Below are 25,688 nucleotides of genomic sequence, written 5' to 3'. Positions count from 1 at the left end.
ACTGAGACACACAGGTACACTCAGGTACACTCAGGTACACACTGAGATACACAGGTACACACAGGTACACACTGAGACACACAGGTACACACAGGTACACACTGAGACACACAGGTACACTCAGGTACACACTGAGACACACAGGTACACACAGGTACACACTGAGACACACAGGTACACACAGGTACACACTGAGACACACAGGTACACTCAGGTGTTTATTTACAGGTGACGGGTACACACAGGTACACACTGCACGTGCACACAACCTCTGAACCTCATGACTCCTCCAGCAGACTGGCCTGACAGCGCCTGCATCAGTTCCAGCGCCTGCGACTCGCACCGCGCTCAGAGCCTGTGTTCCGAGCCGCGTGACCAGAGTGCGCGTGAGGACGGGCGGGAGGGCGCGTGCGGCGAGGAGAGCACTGTGAGCTTCTGCCACGACGGCCAAGAGGCGGGGAGCGGCACTGGCAGCGGGAGGAGCAAATGTGACCAGGAGGGTGTGTGCGACACAGGCATGGGCAGCGTGTCCACTCAGGCGGGGGGCGCGCATGAGGACGCCGGGACGGGCCTGTGCGCCAAGGAGCGAGTGGTGATGGTGGAGAAGGAGGGCTGTGCCACAGTGGTGATGTACCCGGAGAGACACACCGCTGAAGTCTTCCTGGCAGACGGCACCGTTGTCGCGACAACCGCCCACGGAGCCTACCAGGTGAGTGGGAGGAGGGAGGGACCCAGAGAAATGACAAGGGAAAGGGTTTTTTAGAAGCCCTTATATCTCATCTATCTCTACCAGGCAGCATAGAGATCCTATATACAGGGGCAAGGGGGCAAACATGCCACCATGAATCAAATATTACCCCCTAGATTTGCAGAGACAAGGGTGAAAAATGCTCAAATCTTCCCAGACAATTACTCAACAACAACAAAAACAATTACTTTATTGCATACAAAATGGTTGTCTCTGATACACATATCTATCGTTCTCTGTTGCATGGTTAAATTAGTGAGGCTAGGGTCATAGTTACATTAGTGAGACTAGGGTCATAGTTCAATTAGTGAAGCTAGGGTCATAGTTAAATTAGTGATACTTAGAGATGGGTACAGAATTAGGTACTTTTAAGGGTATCGACCGAATCACGTCGGTACTACCGAGTACCGATTCACGTGAGATCCGTCGGTGGCAGATTTCGGTACTAAAAAAAAATAAAAAAAAAGTTATTTTTTTAAACTTTTTTTTTTAAACTTTTTTTTTCTTCACGTCAACGTTCACACGCACAATATACGCTTACCTAGGATTTGACTTGATTCAACAACAAAGCAGTCGGGGCAATGGCAAGCCGAAAACTGTCGAAAGTGTGGTTATTTGAAGTTTGGATTTCTTTTTTTTTTTTACAACTGAGGTAGGTACTGTAGATTACATACAGACTAAAGTACCGAAAAAAGGTACCGTTGGGTACCGGTATCGATTCAAATGTGAACGGTACTCATCCCTAGAGAGACTAGGGTCATAGTTAAATTAGTGAGGCTAGGGTCATAGTTAAATTACCTGTGCTTATTGACCAAGGTTTTCATGTATTTTGTGTGTGTGTGTGTGTGTGTGTGTGTGTGTGTGTGTGTGTGTGTGTGTGTGTCAGGTGTTTACCTCCAGTGAGGGCCTGCTACAGATCCACTGGGATGGGACTTGTATGTACTCGTCCAACCCCGGACGCACTCTGACCTCTGAACCCACCCTGACCCCCAGCACAGAGGGCGGGGCCTCCGGGAGCCAACCAGGAAGCTATGTCATGAGTCACACAGCAGAGGTGACCTGTGAGGTCATCGACCCCGATGGGAATCACTTCCAGGTCAGTTATTTATCAAGCGTTTCATATCGTATAGGAACACTGGCCACCAGGTCCCAGGTTCATCTGTTTCACTGTCAGCCTCAGCAGTGGCCTGGGCCTCAGAGGCAGAACAGACCCGGGGTCAGCACTGCTGTTCTACGATGAACAGACCCTACAGTAGCTGTGTGGCCTCAGAGGCAGAACAGACCCGAGGTCAGCACTGCTGTTCTACAATGAACAGACCCTACAGTAGCTGTGTGGCCGCAGAGGCAGAACAGACCCCAGGTCAGCACTGTTGTTCTACGATGAACAGACCAGACCCTACAGTAGCTGTGTGGCCTCAGAGGCAGAACAGACCCTAGGTCTGCCTGATGCATTTTTAAGACCAGTGAGAGGGACTGAAGGCAGGTCTGTACATCATGGAGCTGAGTTACACACTGACATGGAATCTGACTAAACATTATTGTGAAAATTTTTTTTTATAGTTTTTTTAACATGACATAAAACTAGACACACAAACATTAACAGTAAATATCCACAATAAATCACAGGACTATACAGTCCAGTATTTGAATCAATATAAATGTAGGTTACGAGATATATACATAATACTTACAATACAATACAATACATACATATGCTCTTGCTCGTTCTTCTCCACCCCCCCCCCCCCCTCAGGACCCCCCTTGGATAATCCATCCATTATTTCGTTTCTAACCAAGGATTACAATTCATATGCTAACCTTTATTCTCTCCACCACCTCTAACCAGATTGCAATGCTGGCTTCATTGACACCTAAAATTCTTGCGGTAGATATCTCTAGATAAATCACATCGAGATAGGTAAGAACCGATACCTTCCGGCACATTTTATCCGGTTGAATCCAGCGTGATGCTATCAGCTTTTTAGCAGCCGTGAGACCGGACAAAATTAGTCTCTTTAGCTGTATAGAGGCTGCTAACTGAGAAACATCATTCAACAACAATACAGAAGGCAGTACAGGTATGGTCAGAAATAAAAAATTCTGATAATTGAGTGGTTACTTCTTCCCAGAATATCTTAACAGGAGGGCATTCCCAATACATATGCATAAATGTACCGATATCACCCCTTGGACATAAGGAGCAAAGATAGTCTTGTTTAAGCCCCATTCGGTTCAATATTATAGGAGTCAGGTAAGTCCTATGAATAAAATTAAGATTAATCTGTTGATGATCCGGGTTGCGTGACGCTAGTCGAACGTTTGCCCAGACTTCATGCCAATCAAAATCTACTTCCAAGTCTGGTATATCCCTCCTCCAAACTGAATCTAGAGGAAGGATTCCATACGAAGATGTAAGTAAGTGATGATAAAAGTCAGATACGAAGCCTCTCGATGTCTCCCTTTCATAAAAGAATTTGTGATATCTATGGTGCTCAAGTGGTATCTTTAATGGGACTCCATGAGCCTTCAAAGTTGCTAATAACTGCATATAGAAATAATAAGTGGAGCTGGTGAGGTTAAATTTGTTATGAATATCTTGATAGCTACAGAAACCCTGTTCGTTGAAGATATCTCCCAATGTATGTATGTCCTGCTTTTCCCATTTGGGATATCTAATAAGTCGTTGTGCAATAAGGAGTGCATTGTTATTGAATAGGGGAGAATGGCTATGCCATTTATGTTGGTTAGTATATTTTTTCTGTGTGTCACGCCATATCCTGATGAATTGAAAATGGGGGACCCTGATGTAAACAAGACGAAAGTCTTTCTCTGGTCTGCATCCCCTTAACAATTGTGTGTATTGAGCTGTACTGTATTGTACCCATTCTGCAATCTGTTAATAAAGTTTTCAATCAATCAATCAATCAATCAATCCGAATCACATGTGTAATAAGAGGGCAAAATTTCACGTTGCATTGCTTAATTGATAATTTGGTGTATACTATATCCTGCAGTCTATGTGGTGCCACTATGTTTTCTTCTAATGTTCTCCAGGGCCCCATTCCTCGTACGTGGTTCAACTAAGTCGATCAAGATGTCATTATCCAGCTTCAGTTAACCCGATGTTTGAAGTCGGGATTTTCCTGTTCCTCGAAGGTGGATTCAGTCTCGTTAACTCAAGCCAGACTTGCGACTCAGGCTAAATGCGCGCGGCCGCTTCAGGTGAAAAGCCAGCACGTATCGATGGCAGAGATCCTGATTCTCTAACGGCATTGATTGATTAATTGATTTGAAACTTTATTGACAGATTGCAATACGGCTCAATCGCCTCGCCGACAAGTTAAATGCGTTATCTATAGGCTAATTTTAAGTCCCTCATTACCTCAATCAATCAGATTATATTTCTTTAAACTTGCCTGCTGGATTGAATAATCAAATGAGATCTTGCTAGCGAAAATAATTAGTTAAACTGTTACACAGAATTACGATACGGCTCTCTTACCCATTGATTGATGTATAGTCGATCTTTAACTTATCTCTACTGTGGTCTAACGGGTTGTTCCTTTGACTTTCACGCAGACGACCGGGGTTCGAGACCCTAGTCTTTTCCTTCTTTTTGCAATATAGGAATAATTCAATTTGGTGCACGTTGAGAGCTATATAAAGAATGACATCCTCAATGCATGTAGATTTATAATATTTTAACTTAAAACCAGGCTACTTTGGCGTATAATCATTAATATTATATTCAAGAAAATTATATTGGAAACACGGGGTTTTGAACCCCGGTCGCTGGGTTGGCAGGCTTGAGCACTACCGCTGGGCCACTGTGCCAGATGGGATAAATTCATTGTTTATACATTAATGAACGAGAGACCCGTGTTTAGAATATTCCTTATTTTGAATGAAGTTTTATTTCTTTATCCTCATTCATTAATGTGACGTCAACGGCTCATTCAATTTCTCAAATCCGTCAAACAGCGCATCTCATCAGACATCTTAATCCCAGTTACAATTAAAATAACCACGTCATAATGTGTACATCGCACCGAGCGAGCGCCACGGTATATATAACGTGCATTATTTAGGACAAAGTGAATTTAGTATCAGCATTTTGGGTCTATTTTATATTTCAAAAGCCCCCTCTGGAAGAATGGAGCACAAAAACGTAATTCAGAATGGTATAATGCAGATCGTAGACTGTGGGAATAGTTTCAGGAAACGGGCTGTCACTTTTTTGCGGGGGCGTGGCGATGGTTCAGGCTAACTTGAACTTAAACTCTGCTTTCGACCAGGCTCAAACTTTTGGATCTGTTGTCATGGTGATTTGGAAAATCCACGTACGGGGAACCGGAAAGTCCGGCTAACTCAGTTATCCAGTTAAAGTTATCCGGCTAACTCAGTTATCCAGGTACGAGGAACGGGGCCCAGGATACAGATGCTTGAGAATCAAACCAGGTGATCAGTGGTCTTAAAGAGAACGCTTTAAAATAGTGGTAGAAGTCTGGAAATGCTAAACCTCCGTCGGCTTTGTTTCTCTGTGCGGTGGATCTTTTTATTCGTGGAGGGTTGTTGTTCCAAATAAATGTATATGCGGTGGAGTGTAATTTTTTCCAGTAACCAGCAGGGGGGGGGGGTTGTTAACGGTAACATTGAGCTAAAGAAGTTGATTCTAGGTAAAACATCCATCTTAACTATTGTTATACAACGGCATGCACATTTCTCGATTCTGATTGGCTGAAACAGTCCATTTACACGTCTTTATTGGCAACAATCCACGGTCCTGGGCTCAGGACCCGCCCACAACCGAATCACATAATCACTCCGCCGGCTCACTCCGGGAGAATGTTGATAGCGCCAGAATGTTGATAGCGCCATAACGACTAAATATGAAGCGATTCTGTCAAGGGGAATGTGTTAGTCCTTTAAACAATGTTGGATGATGTAATTGATGGGTCTTGAGTCAATCTAGAACAAAAGAAAAATCGCGGATTGATTGATTGATTAATTGATTGATTTAAATTTCTACTTCCTTCCCACTGACTGCAGCGTTCACTCTCACACTGTCCGACGCTGGCGTACCCACAAACACACACACACACACACACACACACACACACACACACACACACACACACACACACACACACACACACACACACACACACACACGCACACACACACACACACACACTCCTGTCTGCAACAGCGGGGGAGTCAGACTGAGAGAGAAGCAGCGCTGTTTTAAGTGAGCATGGTCTATTGAATTGATTGATTGGTTGATTGCTAATTTTATTACTGTACCCCTGGTTTCCAACTGGTTAAGTTTAGGCTAAAAGAAAGAAATAAAAAAATAGGGCGAAGAAAACGTTTTTTTTCCTATAGGGCAAAGAAAACTTTTTAATTTGTTTTACCTACTTTATATAGAAGCATCTAAGAATGAAGTTCTATGGAAAGTAGGTCTGCATTCCCTTAACAATTGTGTGTATTGAGCCGTACTGTATTGTACCCATTCTGCATCTGGTAATAAAATTTTCAATCAATCATTCCAATAATACACAGTTGGATGTGTTAGTTTGGTTGGATGCACTTCAAGCTGCTTCCACATGGAGGCAACTTGTCTTTTTTGTAGTTGTGGGAACTACTTTTTCTGGCGGATGGTTTTTTCAATAAATCTTCGATTAATGTGTGTTTATTGTATAGAAATAAGGTTGGATGAATCTGGCAGTTGTATAAAAGCTTTACACCACTTGCAGTCGTGATTTGTGAACAATAAACCATGCCTAGGGGGGTCTAACGACCACCCCTAGGCATGGTTTATTGTTCACAAACCACTCCTGCGCGTGATGTAATGCTTAAATACACGGGCCTGTACTGAGTTTTTAAGTTTTGACCACCTGTCAAAGTCATTTGTGATCCTATCTTGGAGTCTTGTATGACTCTAAACATTAGTCACTTCTTGGTCCTGAAATAATGGATTCTTCTCACTGCTGGTCATTTGAATCCGGATCAATGATTTACTGATTAATGGAATTGGCTAATTCCAGGTGTGTGTATGTGAATGTGTATGTGTGTACGTGTGTATGTGTGTATGTATGTGTGTGTATGTGTGTGTGTGTGTGTTCTCCAGGTCATGGCAGATGGACAAACATCAGTGTTTATCTCCAGCCCTGCAGAAAACACATGGCAGCAAGAAGAGGAGGGAGAGGACGATGGGGAGATGACCAGGTTTCGTGTGAAACGTAGAGAACATTGTCCCAGGTAGGCTTCCATACTAATGATTATTTTGCCTTTTAGGAAAGGATAGGAAAGTCTTAAGAAACCCACGAGTCTGTGATCATAAAAATCACAGTTGCATATATTTAATTTAAAATGAATACAGTCACCACTGGCTGTTAGGGTTTCAACCTTGTCTATTGTCACTGGACCTCATTCTCGAACATGTCCGTAAGTATCTTTGTAACTATCTTCGTAAAAAGTTAGTAATTTATGAAAATCCTCCTCCGGATTCCTGAACGTGTGAAACGGTCTTCGTAAGTAGGCAAAATGATAGCAGCTGGGTTCCCATGAATGAAGAACGGCACTCATTCTTAACACATTCAGCGCCAATCACGAGTATACTCATTGGCCGACAAGCATTGAGCGCCAATAACGAGTAAACTTGTTTTTAGATCCTTTGATCTTTTTCCTCTGATCCCCGTTCTAAATCATCATCCGGATCATTCTAGCCGTCCCTGGCTCGTTTTTATACGTTGGAATTGCAATGCCGATCGAATATCACCAGGTAGCAGTATCGTCTGTGTCTGAACTGGAATTGCATTGGCGTGGATACACGTTTTCCTTTTTTTTTTTTTTGTAAGGGCTCCTGCTTGAACAGAGATTCACATTGATCGCCTCGAAATTCCGTTGCCGAAGCGTATTTACTAGGGCTGACCCCTATTAGTCGAATAGTCGACTAATCGATCGAAAGGAGCCGCAGTCGACTGCCAACCTCTTAGTCGAATGCAAAAAATATATATAATATTATTATAATTTTATTTTAATTTAAAATACATTTTTTATCATTCTTTCCAAAAGAAAAGAGGCCTAGAAGTGTGGCTAACGCTAATGGCACGCATACCAGAGGCTAACTGCCTAAGAAAACAGGCACAGAGGCACTGAAAGAGGATTTCACCCATCTAATGAACACACTAGACTAGACAAATATCAAGATGTATCCATCAGTGGACCAATTGCATGCTTCCGCAGAGGACAAGAAGCCTTCCGTCGACTCCTTCAGACATTAATCACCCCCACAGCCCAAATGGAATGATAAAAAAATTATAATAATAATAAATAAATAAATAAATATTATACTTTATTATTATTATATATTTTTTTTTCAGTCGACTAATAGTCGACTATCGGCTAATTTAGTCGACTACAAGTCGACTATACAAATCCTTAGTCGGGGACAGCCCTAGTATTTACCATCGAAACGTGTATAGACATATACACTGGTAATCGCGATGGCGATGCGATCACTTGGAATTATTCTTTTTGGAATACCTTCTGGCTAAGGTAAGGTATATTCTATGTCTATTTTACCGAACCTGAAACGTGTTTTTCTAACGATCACAGTTTTGTGTTTTACCGGACGTAAAACACGCTCGGCAAACACGATCACAGTTTTGAGTTAAAACGACCCACCCCCCGCCCCCTTGATGATTTTGTGAAGGTACATATGTACATGTTATATACCTTTGCTTTGGGAGTTTTTGTTTGGGGTTTCAGGGAATCAACCAGAACGATTCGGGCTTATTGCACATAACGCGTTTTATCTTGCGATCTATGGAAAAAGACTGGATTATCTTGGAAATGTTGAATGAGTTGACAAACACATGTGTAACCATAGATAAAATAAAATAATGATACAGAATAGTTAACTATCTAATCTATTCATTATTGTATATCTATAGTATCTATGGTTACATCTGTATTTACCCGTCTCTGACAAGTCACAAGGTCTGCTGTGAAAAAGGGCCCATTTCAACTGACCTGACCAACAATTTGTCATAATTGATTATCTATTTATATATCACATTCATTTCTAAGCTTAATAGTTTCTAACCAACTTTCCAAATTGTATAAACTTGATTGTAACATTAACATTTTAAACAGATGTATTTGATAGCTCTTTTATTGTGTGTCAAAAATAATACTCCTTATTACAACTCAATGTTTAGCGTGTAATAAACTACAAACTACAGTGTGTAGAAACAAACTATTTTTTCCATGTTGGACTACAAGTAGTGTCTGTCAAATGAGACACACACACACACACACACACACACACGTTGTTACGCTTATACAAAAGCAGTCATGTGTGGCAGAACCCCAGGACAGATGGACACAGGAGACAGACGGAATACAATAATGATATTTAATAAACAAAGAAAAGAAAACAATAATCGAACGTACAAAAAACGAACAGGGCCTACCTGGGGGGAGTGTGTGGATGCCAACAGTAAATGTTAATGAGGGTGCGTGTGTCTAGCGTGCAAAAACTCATGTGGTGTAGAATGTAAATGTGACAGATTGTTGTTTCCGTGTGAGTGTACTAACCAGTCCAGGCGGAACAGAGGAAGGGGGGGGGGGTTATCCTTTTATCCTATCCTACTTTTTACTTACTTCTTAATAACTTATTTTTTTGTACTTTTTTTTTTTTTGTACTGTATGTAGCACACTTTCAGGCGCTCATATAGAAACAAGCATTTCATCATAAAGTATTCTGTATTTTGTTGTGACAAATAATAAACAAACTTGAAACTTGAAAACGTATCCAGCGAGCAATGTGAGAGAAGAGCGGGGAGCGACACAGGGATTTCCGCGTGGGGGTTCGGTTCCTTGATGGGGAGAGAGGAGTCAATAATACACATTAGAACAAGAACAAAACATGGGAAAACAAAACAACGGAGCATGGAATAATCCAACACGAGAGACCGATACAAAGACTTGAAGATACGTTAGTTAGCCACGAGTGATCAGTACGATCAAGCACTGAGAGATGGGCTGTCGGGCTCTTTATGCAGCAGCAGGTCTCTCTGCCTCTGATGGTTCTGGTACCGAGCGTGTTGTAGAACACTGTGTTCTGTGTGTTGCAGGCTGTTCCTGGTCTTTGATGATGGTTCTGGTACTGAGCTGCTGAACTCTCAGACTGTAGAGGACCTGCTGTTTCAGACCAGCTCTGACCCTGCTGTAGCAAACCTGAGGGAGCCGCTGCCTGACACACACGGTACCACACACACACACACGCACACGCACTCGCACACCTATGGGTACATTACGTATACTTACATGCATTCTGTAACTAACCCTAACCATATCCCTAACCATAACCATAACCTAATTTGTGTTATGGGGACACCCACATTTGTCCCCATAATGTTTTTGGTACCCATTGCGTGGGGTCAGTGTCCCCTGTAGTATAGAAATACACACACACACACGCACATGCACGCACACACACACACACACACACACACACACACATTACTCTGACCCTGCTGTAACAATGCTGAAGGAATCCCTGCCTGATACACTTGGCTCACTATTGATTTGTTTATTCATATTCTATGAATATCTGTGTGTGTGTGTGTGTGTGTGTGTGTGTGTGTGTGTGTGTGTGTGTGTGTGTGTGTGTGTGTGTGTGTGTGTGCGTGTGTGTGTGTGTGTGTGTGTGTGTGTGTGTGTGTGTGTGTGTGTGTGTGTGTGTGTGTGTGTGTGTGTGTGTGTGTGTGTGTGGGCACACACGCTCTAGGTGGGTATGGCATCATCACCCTGAAGCCCTGTCTCCAGAGTGTGTGGTCCCGCTGGTTGCTAGGGAAACAGAAGCCTGACATCATCCCCACCAACCTCAAGGACCGAAGCTGGTCCGGCTTCCCCGGAGTAGAGGTACACACACACGCACACGCGCACACACACACACACACACACGCACACGGGCACACGTACACACGTACACACGTACACAGTACACATTCACGCATGGACAGAGACATAACAGGCTTGGACAATAGTACTTGTTGTACTGGCCGAATACATACAGAAATGTAGTTATTTGTTATTTTAGTTGTACAGGAGTATTATTTTTGACACACAATAAAAGAGCTATCAAATACATCTGTTTAAAATGTTAATGTTACAATCAAGTTTATACAATTTGGAAAGTTGGTTAGAAACTATTGAGCTTAGAAATGAATGTGATATGGGCGGCCGGGTAGCGCAGCGGACTAAGCGTCTGTCTACCACCGCAGAGACAGTGGGATCGAATCCAACTGCCAGCGGTGCCTCCGGCTTGGTCGACCGTCCATACTGACACGATTGGCAGTGTCAGTGGGTGGGAAGCCGGTGAGGGTGGTTTCTTGGTCGTTGTAAACAGCGACTCCTACAGTTTGGTCGGGGCGCCTGCACAGCGAGGGAAGGATCTGGGTGAGGTAGTGTGATCCTTCCACACGTTACACCCTCTCAGTGAGAGTCCGCGCTGCCAGGTGAAAAGAAGCGGTTGATTGGCTACACATGTGTCGGAGGAAGCATGTGATAGCCTCCACTCTCCCAGACCAACTGTGGGGGGTAGGTGCGCAACGACCAGGAAGGGGATTGGCATAACGACTAACATTGGGATGGGAGAAAAACGGAAAAAAGGAGGGGGGGGGGGGGATATCCCTGGGGGGGATATAAAAAAAAAAAAAAAAAAAATGAATGTGATATATAAATAGATAATCAATTATGACAAATTGTTGGTCAGGTCAGTTGAAATGGGCCCTTTTTCACAGCAGACCTTGTGAAAGTTAGTTAACTATTCTGTATCATTATTTAATTTAATAAATTTTATCTATGGTTACACATGTGTTTGTGTACTCATTCAATCTTTATTTATACTCGATAGATTATATTATATTATTATACCCGGTTATAACACATATACACCCCCCCCCCCCCCCCCCCCTCTCATCCAGAGGAAGACCCCCGGTCCTCCGCTGGGTTCTGACCTGGGAGTGGGTCTGACGCTCAGGGAGAGACCCGGCCGCTCCCCGGCCCGCCACCGCCCACCCGTCCTGAGCTGCCCCGAGGCCCTGGAGCTCAGAGAACTGGTCCAGTACGGACCCGTCACCTCGCATCTCAGAACCAAGCTGGACACACGGCTAAAGGTACACTGTAGTCCCTTTTCATGGCAGCCATTTGGACACGTCGTCAAAATCAGAATCAGAAAGGTCTTCATACCAAGTAGTTTTCACATACAAGGAATTTGATTTGGTCGTTTTCGGTGCGACATTAATGGACAGATAATAAAATAAAAAGGTTGAATACAATCAAATTAAATATGAACTAAATTAACTCTTTGGACGCCACTGACTTGAGCATTGTTTGTTCCTACCACGCAGACGCTCTAAAAGATAGGAATAAGTGGCGTGTTTGCAGGGCTATATATATATTTTATATTATTGTGAGAACTGGAGTCTGGAGCACAGCCCAATTGCTGAATACACGAGAAGAGAAAGGGAGCGGTTTCAAGGGTGTTTAATTGAATTGAGCAACACAGGAATTGGGGGGGAAAATAGAACGGGGTTAATGTTCTTGTCCTGTGGCTGCCACGGCGGCAGTGAGCGAGCAAGCGGTCCTGGTGCTTGTCGGGGGAGCTGCTGGGGGGGCAGCGGGTGAATAGGGGTTCCTCTCGGGAACAGGTGACGTCCAGACAGGGACGCTGGAGCTGCTGGGTGGCAGCGGGAGATAGGTGTTCCTCTCGGGAACAGGTGACGTCCAGACAGGGACGCTGGAGCTGCTGGGTGGCAGCGGGAGATAGGTGTTCCTCTCGGGAACAGGTGACGTCCAGACAGGGACGGCGGTCCTGGGCAGTGGTAATTAATACCACGACAGCTTCTGGTCAGCGTCGAGGTGCAGATATAGTCCCCTCATCAGGGGAGGATAGGGTGCAGCTGGGGAGAGTGGGGTGTTTGCCCATGTGTGAATTAGGGGGATGGACTACAGCTGGGTGAATGAGGGTGAAGGAAGAAAGAGAGGATGATGAGGAGTGCGCAGTGGATAGAGAGGGGGATGAAGAGGAGCGTGTGGAGGACGTGAGGGGAAAAGGAGGGGGAGTGAAGTAGGCCCGTGCTGTGATTATGACAATTATAGCTATGGATACAATACTATGGCCCATTTGACATCAACTATCTATCGTTCAATATGGATTAATTAATTTCTCATCAATACGTTCGCGTGTTATACCGTGGTGAATATAAGTATAGTTTTAGAGTGATCCTGTCTAATCCCAGAAAACAACGATATGCAGCAAAACGTGAATTCACTCGCCTGGACACGCTACTATTTCCAAATCAAATGTATATAATATGTATTATGTTTTATCATGAATGCATGAAAGGGGGGGGGGGGGGGGGGGGGCGTTTTTTGATGCTTTGATCGTCACCAACGGCATACGTTGTGGAGTAACGCTACACATACACGTTGCGATCGAGGTGAAATCATCGTTGGATCAAAGCAGGATTGATATAATTTAGTCCTTACCTTCACTAGGAGGTACCCCAAAAAGAATATTCCAATTGTCTGATCGCGAGTCCAAGTACTGGTGTCCATCGTGTCGCCAACATAATCCACCACAACAGATGCATCAGGGGCATGTGATGCTTCTAAATGGGATTGGGATACCCGCTCGCCTCGCCTGACAAAGAAAAGTGCGCCCGGAGACATTTGATCGTTGCACAGGCCAAGATATAAGGTTTCAAAGGGTGCTCGATACTGCCACCTGGGAGTATGCGGCCGGTATTGCACTTTGGCATTCTCAGGATGATTCCCCATGTTAACCCCGAGTCCGTGTGCCTGTAATGAATGGAAATATCGAATAAAAGAAATAACGATGAAAACCCGACTATACTCGGGTCTGGCGCTGAACGGTCGGCGAGATAACCCGACTATCCTCCGGTCTGGCACTGATTGAGTTAAGTTAGAAGCACAATAGAATATAATATAATTATGAAATAAAAAATAGGCCAGGGCTGTACAACTGTAAAATAAAGAGGTGGAATAAAATAAAAAGGGATATAAACTAAATTAAATATAAGCACAATAGAATATAGTATAATTATTTACAAGTATTAATATTTTTATTTTATTTCTTTTATAGACCAGGGCTGTACAACTGTGCAATATGTGGTCAAGTATATACACTAATTGGAATACAAATAACAATACAGTTGGATGGGATATTGAGCAGGGTAAATAGAAGTGTAATTAATGACATGAATGATGGTCCTGGTCCCTGGTGTTGTACATGCTGTCTCACTGCCCTGGCGGTGACACACCTGATTGTAATGGGTCCCTAATTAATGTTATTGATTACACCTGTTTAAGGTTGGGAAGCATCCACATTCTGACACTGTCAAAACTTAACCCAATTTTCATAGCTTAGCTTAGCTGCATAGCTTATTATTATTTATTTTTTTAGTCTTGCGATCAATCAAAACTTATTTACACGATATACCTCACATTCACCCTCCATTCACATCCTGGGGTTCTCCTGGTGTTCTCCATTAGGCCTGTAGGTGGAGCTATGACAGCACACGTACAGTACACACACCGATGGTGTGTGATGTGTCCAAAAATGAATGGGCAAATGTGAGTGAAATGGTCGCACTGTATGCAGCTGTTTGTCTGCATTGCATTCACCCCCCCCCCCCCAACTCAGATTTAGGGTTGATACAACCATCATAATAATATTGTTAATAATAACAATAACAATAATGATGTAATAATGTAAAAATTATCATTAAAAATACCTGATTATGAGGGGAAAAAATTATGATGCATGGAATATTGTTGAGGCACACTAGTTACAACTATATTTAAAACAGGCACTCCATGTCAAAAAGGTTGCTGACCCCTGCTCTACGGTATTAGAATAGAATAGAAGTACTTTATTAATCCCTAGGGGAAAAAAAGTTAGTCAAAAGTCAAAAATAAGAATAAGAATGAAATAAACAAAAAATATATGGTCAGAGATTTACATTCTATAAATGTGTATTCTAAAATTCTGAAATATACAGTCCGACAATATACAGTAATTATTTTTTATTTTTTATAAATGTCCAGGAAGATGTACCTATAGTAAAATGTAAATGTCCAGGAAGATATACAGGTATTTACCAGCTAGGTACCAGGAAGAGGGGCATGTGTCAAACCCAGGGCCAGAGGTGACTGACCACTGGAAATCCACTCCTGACACGGATCAATACTCCTTATTTCAGATATAGGCCTCATTAGGTAGCTAGCCTGTGATGCTAACTTCCTTATTTCAGATATAGGCCTCATTAGGTAGCTAGCCTGTGATGCTAACTTCCTTATTTCAGATATAGGCCTCATTAGGTAGCTAGCCTGTGATGCTAACTTCCTTATTTCAGATATAGGCCTCATTAGGTAGCTAGCCTGTGATGCTAACTTCCTTATTTCAGATATAGGCCTCATTAGGTAGCTAGCCTGTGATGCTAACTTCCTTATTTCAGATATAGGCCTCATTAGGTAGCTAGCCTGTGATGCTAACTTCCTTCCTGTCTAACTCACATAAAGAGGTTTTTGTCTTAGCACAACCTTCAATAAGCTACATCGTCCTTTTTCTCCTCAGATTAAAACGCACGATACCTCATTTTGTGGATCTGATCCTGCTCTTTCAGAAAATGTAATACGCTGTTTTGACAGCCCCTGTCATGATGGACTAAAGGCTCAAACAGTCCAGATGTACCATACATGGACCAGACTCCGCTGGAGTCCACATGGACTAAAACGATGCAATATAAAAGACGACGCGGACCTCAGCATACGTCCGTGCGCCACTCAAATGTATTTGTATAGCCCGAGATCACATGGAATAGCCCACATGGGCTGTACAAGTCTTTTTGTACAAATGAAGACAAAACATCTTGTACAAACATCACAATAAATCAAAAACAAAAAATGAAATCCAAATATGCAACACCCCCCACTTTCCCCAATGAAGATAAGGAACGACTCACTAAAAACTTAACAATAGGAAAAAAGCACCACAGGCAGTGTGGAGGAAAGAAACCTCAGATGGGCTGTTCAAAGGGGATCCCCCAATTGGATGTCGGTGATAATATAGTGTTGCAATGGATGATATATGGATGGAGAATAGAACAGGTGAATAATTGGTATGAATCATAAATATATATATACATGTAATGAAACACATATATACATACATAGTATCCAAGGTACATACAAATTTAATATATATATATATATATATTAGGGCTGTCAAAGTTAATGCTTTAATTTTGGAGATTTGAGGCTCCACAATTAATCCGATTGTCTCGGGTGACTTGCAAGGTACAGTACCACAGGGAGAGACGATAGGGGGCGGTATTTTCCCAATGGAGCTCAGAGAGAGTTTGCAGTGGTAACGTGAGGCTAGATTGATGAAATATGAATGGAAATCGCTAATAAAAAGAAAAACGAGATCTCTCGTCGTTGGCACTCAACGGTCGGCATGAACAAACGAGATATCTCGTCGTTTGCACTCAAAGTGTTAAACTAAAAGTGTGCAAACATCAACAACACGCAGCTTGAAACTGGCACTCAACAGATCAGCCTGGCAAGTCACTTGTGCTACTGCAGTTTCCCAAATACACCAAACTAATCAAGACCGAAGATCTGAGAGGCGCACACAACGGCACCAGCGGGCGGCTGGCATCCCCCAGGTATCTGGCTTCCCTTGCGCCATCTGCGGACGGGTGTGCGGCTCAAGGATCGGACTCAATGAGAAGTGGCACCAGCGGCAGTGTCACTGAACCCCCCTTCACCCCCATCCCTGGAGCAAGCGTCATCATCGAACACGATGGACAGCTAAGAGTGTGTGTGTTTGTGTGTGTGTGTGTAGGAGTACATGGAGTGTTTGTTACGGAGGGAGAAGCTGTCGGAGGAGGTGAAGGTAAAAGACCCCCGAACAGAGGAGGAGAGAGTCCACGCTAGTGTCCTGCTCAAACTAATCCTGGTAAGCACAACACACACACACACACACACACACACACACACACACACACACACACACACACACACACACACACACACACACACACACACACACACACACATACACACACATACACACACATCCATTTATATTGTAAACACTGAACGTGCAATGTTACTCACTGTGCCTTGTATATATTATATTTATCTATTTTTACTTTATTTTCTAGCACTGTTTTAGTTAAGTATTGTCTGATTTTGTGTGAAGGGCGGACTAGCAAAGTAAGATTTTCATTGTATGGCAAACTGTCTGTTTAGCTGTGCACATGACAATAAACCATCTTGAATCTTGAATAAACACACATAATGAAGTGTATCTTGTTGTCTAGTCTCTTTCAGAGGAGGATCCAGCTCAAACCTTTGACAGGATGACTTCAGGTAGGTGTGATGTTGTGGGTTCTGTGGACCCAGGGGTCTCTCCTTTACAGACAGGCCTGGCTCATGCTCATCACGTGCTGTTCTGGGACAGAGCCGTGCCGTTTCCTCCAGCATGTTGGATTTGGATATATCAGCCAGTAATCACCTTGTCACCTGTGGCTCCGTGAAGTTTCTGCGTTGTGTTTATCTCTTTCTTATCGTACTGACTGATACCCTCTCTCCTTCCCCGTTGATACATTCATCTCAAAAGAATTAAAGACACACTGGAAACAGGATACCTTTCCTTGGAACGTTATGTGTATTCCCATAAACATACTCTGTACAAGATGGGAAACAGTTCTGAAAGGTCCTTGAAAAATATATTGAATTCATTATCTCTACCGCCTCTTCTGCTATTAGTCCGATGGTGGTTGAGGCCTAGTCGTTACCTTAGAATGTTCCATCAGTTCCATCCATCCACCTGGAGACTCAATGAGGTAATTGTAGATGTCGCCATAAGACGCGTCTGGCCATTTTAGCACTTTGAGATTTTCACAAATGTAATGTGCGGTACAAATTGAATTTATTATTTTATTATTATTATTATTGAGTGGGATAATTTTTCCATTATCCTGTTCGGCTGAAGACACTGGCCGAGTACGTTATATCTTGCACTGGCCACCGAAGCAGGCACAAGCTCCCCCCTCTGATGGAACGTTCTAACCCGGTTTCGCGCCCCGTCGCGTGCCGTCAGAATACGTTGGCAATCTGCGCATGAGTATGGGGAGCAGGTGCTGAAAAAGGGACTTTATCTCAGCCGATTAAGTTCCGATCGATTTGGAATGGGTCGTGCCGTGTTCAGGAGACTCGGGCGCATACAAGTCTATTCGATCATGTCTCTAGCATCCCCACAGCCGTAGCTGCAACCACTTACATCAAGGCTCATCCACATTCAGTAATTTGCTCCCACCGCTATCTCCTCCCCGATTTCAGAATCCCGGAAGTGTTGCCGTGGTCTATAGTTATTTAAATTACCTGAGACACTTTTTTTTCCAAACTTGACCTCACTGTATAAAATGACCTCATCACAGCCTCATGAAACTAGAGCCTTAGGGTTAGAGCCATTTTCAGAACAGACGCCATCAAATCGCAGAAAAATGCAATTCTTGCAGAAATCTCCAGATGTCAAAAGCTTTTGATACCAAATCACAGCCTACAAACTATTCTTTTGTAGTAAAACATTGTTTGATTTTGCATAAAATATGTGCAGCTAATGGTATCAACCCAACAATAGCTGCAGCAACTTATAATGCGATATAATATATAATGACCCTCTGAAAAACGATTATTATTATTATTATTATTATAAAACATGTTTATTACACATTAATAGACGTAAAGATTGGCATACAGTGTTGAGCTGCATCTCAGATGATTCCTTAGGGTCCCAGTGTTTCATTGATGTGTGGCACCTACTGCTGACTTTGACCCTGAACCTTCCAGAAAAAAGTCTTAGGGCTTAAAGGAACACGCCAACATTTTGGGAAATTAGCTTACCGTCTTCTCCAGAGAGAGACAAAAAGATAGATACCAGTTTCCTCTCTGTGTGTTCAGTAGAAAGCTATCTGGCTGCATGTTAGCCTAGCTTAGCACAATGAATGGAAGCGGACATGGCCAGTTAGCTTTCGGGAGAGGTGTTAGTTGGACAATGCCTAGGCTAACTGGCCATGTCCGCTTCCATTCATTCACGTAAATGTATGATTTTGTTTTTACTTAAAGGGGACATGCATTGCTATTCCTTGCACTATTTGGGCAACTTTACACAATTCCTGTGAGTCTATGGAAGACATCTGTAAGGTTTATTTAAAAAAAAATCATTGTTTTATATTTCTAATGGAGTACTCAAAAGCATCATTTTCCAGCCTCAGGATTTCAGCCTGTTATTGGATGGGCTCCGCCCATAAGCGCTTTCAGTGACAGTCACCCACACAGCGTAATACATACGAGAGAGAGAGAGCAAGCAAGAGCGAGAGAGGGAGAGAGAGAGGAGAGATGCGTCCCACGACACACACGCAGTCAAGTTTGTGTGTAATGCTCCGACGAGGGAGAGAGAGAGGAGAGATGCGTCCCCGACACACACGCAGTCAAGTTTGTGTGTGTGTGTCCGACGAGAGAAAGAGATGGCGCACACACATTTACACACACTTCTGCAGTCCCTCCCGCCGTCCCTCTCTCTCTCTCTCCCTCCCTCTCCTCGCTCGTTCTCTGCCTGTCAAACCCCGTTTGAGGAAGTGTCGGGTTACACTATGCCTACGTCCCCGACACACACGCAGTCAAGTTTGTGTGTGTGTGTGTCCCCGACGAGGGAGAGAGATGGCGCACACACATTTACACACTTCTGCAGTCCCTCCCGCCGTCCCTCTCTCTCTATCTCTCTCTTTCTCTCCCTCCCGCTCGTTCTCTGCCTGTCAAACCCCGTTTGAGGAAGTGTCGGGTTACAATGCGGTCTCTGGTCTCTGCACTATAATGGTTGATGTGGGCGGTGGAGGTGAGTACAACCAGGGGCGGAGCTATGCAAATCAATGCTATATCAACGTCACGGAAACCGTCAAATCAGAACAGTTTAGTTGAGTGAGGGAGGATCTCGTGAACTCGAGACTAGACTGATGAGTCAATATGGTAATTAGAGACACAGACCCATTGATACTAACCTGTATTACTATAAAACCATGCTAAACACAGAAAAAAGGCATTTATAATGCATGTCCCCTTTAATAGCGAATGTGAGATAATCAAACGAGAGAGCTAGCTGGCTGCTGTCATTGCTAACAGCTAGATATTTGGCACACAAACCAGGCTAATGTTATTGCCGGGAACAGACTGTTATGCTACCCAGCTAGCTAGCGAGCTGTACCCAGCATGCCGTTCAGCGGTGTAACAGTTAATAGGGTCCCTGTCGATACACTACACAGTGTAGGTGCCGGTAAAAACAAGGGGAAAATGTTTTGAAGACAAAACGAGTTGCATAAAGCCATAAATTATTCGATTTTTTTATAATTTAATGACTATTTGACTATTAGACTATCCCTACTAGAAATCAAACTGACATAGGGAATTTGTATTTGCATGTAAAATAATCATGCCACATTTGTAGAAGTGGTTCAGGTCAAGGTAAGGGGCTAGGAAATGTATGTAAGTTAATATAATGTCCTCACAGGTATAGTAAAACAGGTGTGTGTGTGTGTGTGTGTGTGTGTGTGTGTGTGTGTGTGCGTGCGTGTATCAGACAGGAGCTGAGTGAAGACAAGGCCTGTAGAGAAGCTCTGAGGAACAGGATCGTCCCTTATTTCCACCCAGAAAACCAGGTACATATACATTCTGATACATATTCTAAATAACACTTCTCATACCAGTATATATATATATAAATAACACTTCTCATACCAGTATATATATATAACATGTATCATACCAGTATCTATATATATCACACATATCATACCAGTATATATATAACACGTATCATACCAGTATATATAACACTTCTCATACCAGTATATATATATAAATAACACTTCTCATACCAGTATATATATATATATAACATGTATCATACCAGTATCTATATATATCACACATATCATACCAGTATATATATAACACGTATCATACCAGTATATATAACACTTCTCATACCAGTATATATATATATAACACTTCTCATACCAGTATATATATATATATAACACTTCTCATACCATTATATATATATATAACACGTATCATACCAGTATATATAACATTTCTCATACCAGTATATATATATAACACTTCTCATCCCAGTATATATATAACACTTCTCATCCCAGTATATATATAGCACTTCTCATATCAGTATATATATATATATATATTGGGACGAGCCTGGTGGGGTTCAGACTCGCCACGGTTCAAATACAAACTAATTTGAATGTCCACACAAGAGAAATATCAATCAATACGAATATCTATTAAAATAAGGCAAAATCCAGTTTGATAGGCAAGAGAATGGTCGTAATACAGTCCGATGGTCAAAAACACAAAACAGGCTTGCCGACAGAAAAAGGGATTGTTCAATACTCAGGGTAGTCGTACGGTCCAGGGTCAGTACACAAGGGGGTCTCTCAGCCAGTCCAGGGTCCAGTACACAATGAACAACTTCTTGCCTTCACCTCTTCTCTCACTGCCTCTCACCTTACACAGCTCTGAACATCTCAATCTCTCTCTCAATACAACAACTCCAACCAAGAGAACAGATGGTGGAGGTAAACGGTACCCTACCCCCCCCCCCCCCCCCCCCCTCACAGTGAGCTGTGGTGTTCCACAAGGAAGCATACTAGGACCGCTACTGTTCCTAATTTATGCAAATTACATGTTGTCAGCTTGTGACTGCAACTTGTTCTTGTTCAAGGACGACTCAGCCCTGCTGGTCTCTGACAAGAACAAGTTACAGGTTGAAAAAACCCTCAGCTCAGAACTCTGCAGAATCTGCACCTGGCTCGCTGATCACAAACTATGATTACACCTGGGTAAAACAGAGTCCATTCTCTTCGGATCAAATGACAAACTCAGCAAGACCGACGGCTTCTCAGTTACAGTGGGTGACAATATTGTCACAAGGAAAGATGAAATTACATACCTAGGTTCCATCCTAGAGGCAAATCTCCTGTGACAAAATGGCATCCAATGTAATAAAAAAAAGTCAACCAACGAACTTGATTCTTGTACCGGATCTCCTCTCTGGTAAACAAGAATACCCTGAAGACTCTGGCAGGAGCACTCATTCAAGGGTACTACGACTATGCTTGCACCTCATGGTACCAAAGCACCTCAAAGGCGCTAAAAACAAGATTACAAACATCACAAAACAAACTGGTCAGACTACTACTTGACCTTACTCCTAGAACCCACCTCACCCCTGCCCACTTTGACTACCTAGGATGGCTTAGAATAGACGACAGAGTACAGCAACTTGCAATGGGCTTGGTCTACAAGATACACTACACGACTAAGGTACCCATGTACATGTCAAAATACTTCCCAAAGGTCAGTGAATACCACGACCACAACACCAGAGGGAGCTCCACAAATAATTTTAAACCCAGATTCGGCTCAAACAAGGGACTAAACACGTTTCTCAATTATGCCACATCAATGTGGAACGCCCTACCCAAAGCTGTAAAGGAATGTGAATCACTACCCACTTTCAAACCCACTCTCAAAGAGCACCTACGGGAGACTGCAATTCGAAACTGGCAATAATACACAAGACCTTTTTTGCTTGTACAGTTGTACAGTTTCCCCCACCCACCCTGCCTACCCAACCCCCCCCCCCCCCCGAGGTAGCACGGTAAGGTAAATCACAGTGTTTCACATTAGGATCTAGCATCCCAATAGGCCTTTCTGTTTACAGTTTCATTCAGTAATACAAATAATAAAAATAGAATAGACAGTAAAAACAAAGTGCGGTTGGATTCAGTTTAACCTGTTAATCTGTAAGCCGTATTTCGCCTAAAGGTACATGCCTAAGTAAATGGAAGATTGCTCCACTTCTGCAAGGTCAATTTGCATGTTCTTGGTATCTAGGAACATCTAGGGACCTGGGGGTATGTATTTCCAGTGTCAGAAATATTGTGTCTGTTAGTAAATTGTGATGAAACAAAGGAGAATATAAATTATGATTTATGATTTTTGCATCTTTGATCAAAAATGTATACGGGTAGGAGAAAATGCTCACTGAGCTCATTCACCACCTTATTGAGATCATGTGTACAAAAAATCTAAGCAAATGAACCGCGGGAAGATGATTAAACAGAAGGATTTGTAGATACAGTAATTAATGGTAATCGATTTTAATTATAAATTAATATTTGACCTTGAACTTGACCTTGACCTTATTATGGCCAAATCATACATCTATGGATAGGGAAAATGCTCCTCTTTCCAATGGCAGGGTTGAATCTGGATTTAGTCATTTCCTTGCGTTTTTTACGATAATTAGCATTTTCCGATAAATTTGTATTTCCGATAAATCGTATAAAACATAGGTAAAAATGAAAATATACACTTTGACTACTGTAGCTGAGGGGTACAATTCCCTGACTGTATTGTTAGATATGATATTTAATACCACTACCTCATGTACTTTAACTTCTGGCCACCCAGTACAAGATATAAGTATGATGAACACTTTCCCACCTGATGAAACGAACCAACACAAATGGACCAAATCGAATATTTAATACAGCAAAGGGTGTACACAATATTCACTTAATTACATTTATGATTTGAAATGTTAAGTATGCACTTTTATGGCAAATGAGTATTCGTAGGTAAATCAACATTGAATGTCCAATCTGGTTGCGCAGGGAGTAAGTATACAACCTGGAATATTTAGGAAACGATAGCGATAGTACTTAAATAATTATAGCTGGATACACTAAGGGGGGGGGGGGGGGTCCCGCTGGTTGTAAGACAGTAGGAGGGGGGGGTTAGAGAAGTCGCTGGCGGTATCCCATCTGGCCGACGGTGTCTTGGGAGAATCCAAAGTCTTAGACCCAGTGCCCACAGAACTTCGGGCCGCAGACGAACACAGCTGGACCCTCTGTGGAACGGTATCTGCCGGTCCACAACGGAGAGACGTGGTGCGACCTCACGTGTAGAGCGCCGCCTCACCTGTAGTCCTCTCCGGGGGGTAATTCCAACACTCGACAGTGTTGGCCTTTATCCATGGAATAATCAAAGCACATAAAGCATAATCCAAGAGCCGTGGAAGGCTCGCCGTCGTCGGGTAGAGTGATCCAATATACAGGTCCAGTCGCTCTTGACCCGGAGCTCCTCGGATGCAATCACCACTAGGGGTCTGACCAGCCTGGATAAGCGTCCAGATAACGTCAGGAACGATGGGGGTACTGATAACTGCAGAACTCGAACCGAACGATGCACCATACATAAATAGACTATTATTAGCTTAATAGAATACGTCCAACTCGACGGTATGGTGCCAAACTATGACCATTCAACTATTAATCTACACGATATCTCAATGCCTATTCTGGGCCAAGTAGGCCCTACTACACCGCACGTGCTTCGTGGGGAGGCTTTTGCGTCTGTCACTCTGTTAGAGGGTAAAGAACTGGACTAAAAGGAAGTTCTACTTTACGAGCGTCATATATATATGCGCTATGAACAAATAGTACCACACGTATTTCGCCCGGCATATTACTGCGCGGAACCGGGGGCTGCCTCGACATGTTAGGCGGCACGATTGAACTTGAACCTAGGGGTATGGCAACCTGGCGCCAGGTTCTAGTCCAATGGTAGAATGAAACTATTATGGGCTGTTTAGTAGAAACGGGGATATTCAATGCATATTGTACAAGGAATATACAGGGGATATCAAACGATATACAAATACAATTAAATATATATATATAAATAAATATACATATTCGGTTTAATCTGATCCTTCACAACAGCCGCCCCCTAATTAGTCCCACCTAATTAGCTAAGCAGAGACAGATTAACCGCACTGTCTTCCACTCAAGGTCCGCTGTAAGGTCAGTCAACTCACAAAGTCATAGGGTCATGGTCATCATCGATAGTATCTGGGAGTCGGGGCAGTTCTATGAGCCTCGCCACGGGCCGTGTGTAGGTGCGCCCTTGGACGAGTACTTCAGCTGCTCGGACCTTGCCATCGGCACCGGTGATCACTTTGCTTACGCGGCCAGCCGGCCACATAGCTCTGGGGAGTGACTGGTCAACTATCATGACGACTGTTCCTTCTGTCAAATTGTCTCTCTCTTTTACCCACTTCTGGCGGGTCTGTAGAGACGGTAGGTAGTGAAGTAGGAAGCTGCTCCAAAACTTGTCAGCTAGTACTTGGCTGTACCTCCACATTCTTCGGCCGTTCGCTTCTTCGGGCCTGTACATTGTCTGGGGTAGCGCGGGGTCCAGCCGCCCCATTAGGAGTGTGTTGGGGGTGACTGGGTCGACATCTGCTACATCACTGGAGACGTAACCGAGGGGCTTTGGAGTTCAATACTCCCTCGATCTCCGTGAGGACTGTCATTAGGACTTCCTCTGCCACAGTCTGGGCTCCGAGTACGGCATACAGGGCTGTCTTTATAGAGCGTACTTCTCGTTCCCAGGTTCCACCGAAGTGGGGTGCGTTCGGGGGATTAAACTGGAAGTCAACCTGGGCTGGAGCGAGGTGGGTCTTAAGTTCTGGGCCCATAGCTTGGAAGCTCTCTCTCAGCTCTCTTTCTCCGCCTTTGAAGTTGGTCCCGTGATCAGACAACAATGTAGACGGTTGTCCTTTCCGTGATATGAATCTCCGGAAGGCCATAAGGAATGAGTCTGTGCTCATGGTCGGAAGGAGCTCGATATGTATCGCTCTGGTGGTCATGCATTTGAATACAATACCCCACCGCTTCTCGGTGCCTCT

General features: G+C 43.3%; 1 protein-coding gene across 1 annotated transcript in view; it reads left to right on the top strand.

Moving 5' to 3' along the window:
* spag17 (sperm associated antigen 17) overlaps nucleotides 1–25,688 on the top strand; it is a gene marked incomplete at both ends in the record, with an annotated part of 169,923 nt that overhangs the window by 101,471 nt on the left and 42,764 nt on the right. Inside the window, 8 exons of the mRNA XM_084332990.1 lie at nucleotides 294–709; nucleotides 1,665–1,844; nucleotides 6,879–7,009; nucleotides 9,892–10,022; nucleotides 10,611–10,681; nucleotides 11,746–11,937; nucleotides 16,695–16,808; nucleotides 20,494–20,568. Of these exons, the coding sequence (XP_084189116.1) occupies nucleotides 294–709; nucleotides 1,665–1,844; nucleotides 6,879–7,009; nucleotides 9,892–10,022; nucleotides 10,611–10,681; nucleotides 11,746–11,937; nucleotides 16,695–16,808; nucleotides 20,494–20,568 (1,310 nt within the window). The remainder of the gene's footprint in view (nucleotides 1–293; nucleotides 710–1,664; nucleotides 1,845–6,878; nucleotides 7,010–9,891; nucleotides 10,023–10,610; nucleotides 10,682–11,745; nucleotides 11,938–16,694; nucleotides 16,809–20,493; nucleotides 20,569–25,688) is intronic.

The sequence above is a fragment of the Notolepis coatsorum genome (assembly GCF_963971535.1).
Source record: "Notolepis coatsorum genome assembly, chromosome: 1".
Taxonomy (NCBI): Eukaryota; Metazoa; Chordata; class Actinopteri; order Aulopiformes; family Paralepididae; genus Notolepis; species Notolepis coatsorum.
Note: the sequence above shows the minus strand (reverse complement) of the source record. Positions and strands in the feature narration are given on the sequence as shown.